At 42.7% G+C, this 2,616-nt stretch overlaps 1 protein-coding gene across 1 annotated transcript; it reads right to left on the bottom strand.

The window, feature by feature from the left end:
• Window positions 1-697: 697 nt before the first annotated feature.
• Window positions 698-2,555, bottom strand: CCDC127 (coiled-coil domain containing 127). The gene is made up of 2 exons (XM_010076024.1): window positions 2,312-2,555; window positions 698-1,648 (listed from the first exon to the last, which is right to left on the bottom strand). Exons 1-2 carry the CDS (start codon window positions 2,430-2,432, stop codon window positions 975-977), a joined length of 795 nt encoding a protein of 264 aa, XP_010074326.1. The 5' UTR covers window positions 2,433-2,555; the 3' UTR covers window positions 698-974.
• Window positions 2,556-2,616: the final 61 nt, after the last annotated feature.

The raw sequence follows: 2,616 nt of genomic DNA, 5'->3' as shown, positions 1-2,616 counted from the left end.
AGCCAGGAGCAATGGCTGTAACCAACAGAGGTTCCTGCAAGCTAACCAGGTAGCAGCCAGTGTACTGGGATGCAGAAGCAGCAGCATGGTGACGTCTATACTGGAGGCACACTGTTGGGTTACAACTAAAACCTTGACTGATAAAAAAACATAAGTATTCTTAACATATTTCCGGTATGATGAGAATATAACTTCGAGTTTAAACACTCTCTAGTATTCAGGCATGGACCCCTAGCTCCAATGAGACTTTCATCGACCTGTTTCTTTATGTGCTATTTTAATTATCATGTTTTGGATGTTTCATTCATAAAGTACTATTTGTATATTAAGCTGGAAGACAATACAAGACCGATTAATCTGAAACATGATCATACTATTCCCCCCCCAGAATACTAATATGTACATTTATACACACTCACACACACATATATATAAATGTACATATATACATGTAGGATTTATGTGACCAGCAGCCTGGTCAAACACAGTCTCTTCCAAACATCTGCCTTAAAATCAGTCTTGCTTAAACAAATAAAAAATTTAAAAAACCCCACAAAATGATAGCTTTGAGACACCAAGTGAAAATTAAGGATAAGGAGCACAATGTGCTACCCCACTCGGGGAGATACATTACAATTCTCCATTTGGGGAATATGACCGTTAACTAGGTAGATCACTCTAAATGGAGCTCTGTTTGGCTGCTTCTGATACCTATGGAAGCTGGCGTATCTCTAGACTACACTGCAGTCTGCAATACAAACACACAGAGTTTTAACAGCATGCGTAGCTCACTGGAGCATATGTTGTTAGACAGTGAAAGGAAAGGCACTAACACTGCACATGTCCCATGCAAATACAAGTGCAACAAGGAGCAGAAATGGAAACGTAGTAGGAGAATTTAACAGCTTCAGACTACAACCGTGATTGTCCCTACTACGCACAGTGGATACATGAAATCCCATTACTTCCCCTACTTATCGTTTTCCTAACATGGCCTTTTCTGCCCTCTTGAACTTCTGTAGCTCAATACCTAGTTCCCAATATCTCAGATACAGCCACATAAGTCTTCCATTTTGACATTTGTTTCTGTTCAGCAGATTGCCACAGTAGTTATCATGTTTGAAAATATCTTTTAAGCCACTTTCCATATGTAGAGCCATAGCAACAGGATCAGTTGCTGCTTTAACTAGCAGATTTTTCTCTATTTCTAGTCTCTGGCTTCTGGGTACAACAAAACTGCAGTAGATGTCCTGCCTTTCTTTAAGTCCCTCTTCAAATTCTTTTAGTAAAATATTGGCTCTCTTTTGCCACTCTTCTTCCTTTGCCAGACAACTTTGGTACAAGCTACCTGCTGCTCCTGAGTGCAAAAGGACTTGTTTCTCTCGCTCTAACTTCTCCTGATCCTGTTCTAGGATCCTTCTTTCTTCTACTAGTTTGCGACTCTGGGACACGAGGGCTTCACGGTAACTCTGGGTTCTGTTGCGTTCCTTTTCAAGCTCCAACTCCAAATGAGCAACTGTGCGACGATTTTCTGTGATTATATCCCGGTATTTGGCTTCCAGGTCTTTTTGTAAAGATGAATGTTTTTTATAATATTCTTCTTTTTCTTTTTCTATTTCTTTTTGACATTCTCTGGTCCAGATCCAACCTATCATATAAACAAGACTTCAGACATGAGTATAACACATATAATATTGATAGGGATGATTAGTTAACTATGCCTCTAAAGAAGCTACTAAGTGCTAACAAGCTTTCTTTCCCACCCTCCCTAGTGATATCTACTTCTACTCACAAGTCGCACAAAATGTATTTCCGTGGGTCCATGTTTCACAGTAAGTCACTTTAAATGATCATGTTTCCTTTGAAGTAAAATCACCTCTCATCTTTTTTTGCCAATGCATACACTTCTTGGATTAAAAAAGGAAAATAAAGTTACGGGGAAACAAACTGGCCATTTCCAACACAGGAACTGCACTAAGACCTTTTCAGGTCCAGTAAATACATATACATCAGCAGCTCCTTGGGTTGTCACCTTTGGGCTCTCCAGCACACTGTATGTCCACTCTTCCGAGACAACTTTGTAAACTGGAGCTTAGTAAATACGGATTTGATTCCATGTGTGAAAAATGGCTGTTACCTTAATGCTATAAACAGTGCTTACTGCTTATAACATTATAAATGAACAGACCAGAGGAAATTCCTAGACGGGGTAACATGGTACTGCTTCAGAGGTTCCCCTTTGGCTGGAGGGTGAGGCACCTGAGCACAGCCACTCACCCAGCTCCAGCAGACAGGCCTGGGTGTTACTTACGGAAGGCAGCCAAGCCCAGCATGGGGACCAGCAAGGCGTAGTTCCATCTGCTGCCTTCACCCCCAGGCTCTCGTTGGTTTGGCAGGATGTTCCAGTTGGGAGGGTCATTTAAATTATTCATGAAGGCACCTTACATTCACAGGAGAGAAACACGGCCTCAGCACCACGCAGAGGAGTGGGGCCGCTCCCACGGCCACCACCTGGGCCACAGCTAACTCCGGGACAGGTGTATCTGCCCGAGACCCTCAAAGGGCGGCCTTGTCACTTGGGCATTCTGCACGGAGGCGCCGCCACCCAGCCAGAGG

This window comes from Pterocles gutturalis, unplaced genomic scaffold (genome assembly GCF_000699245.1).
Source record: "Pterocles gutturalis isolate BGI_N339 unplaced genomic scaffold, ASM69924v1 scaffold9038, whole genome shotgun sequence".
Lineage (NCBI taxonomy): Eukaryota > Metazoa > Chordata > Aves > Pterocliformes > Pteroclidae > Pterocles > Pterocles gutturalis.
Note: the sequence above shows the minus strand (reverse complement) of the source record. Positions and strands in the feature narration are given on the sequence as shown.

Excerpts from the sequence above, each read along its gene's own strand:
- CCDC127 (XM_010076024.1), bottom strand. The coding sequence starts at position 2,432 with ATGAATAATTTAAATGACCCTCCCAACTGGAACATCCTGCCAAACCAA. Across the intron at positions 1,649-2,311 it reads GCTGGGCTTGGCTGCCTTCC|GTTGGATCTGGACCAGAGAA; the intron begins GTAAGTAACACC and ends TTTATATGATAG.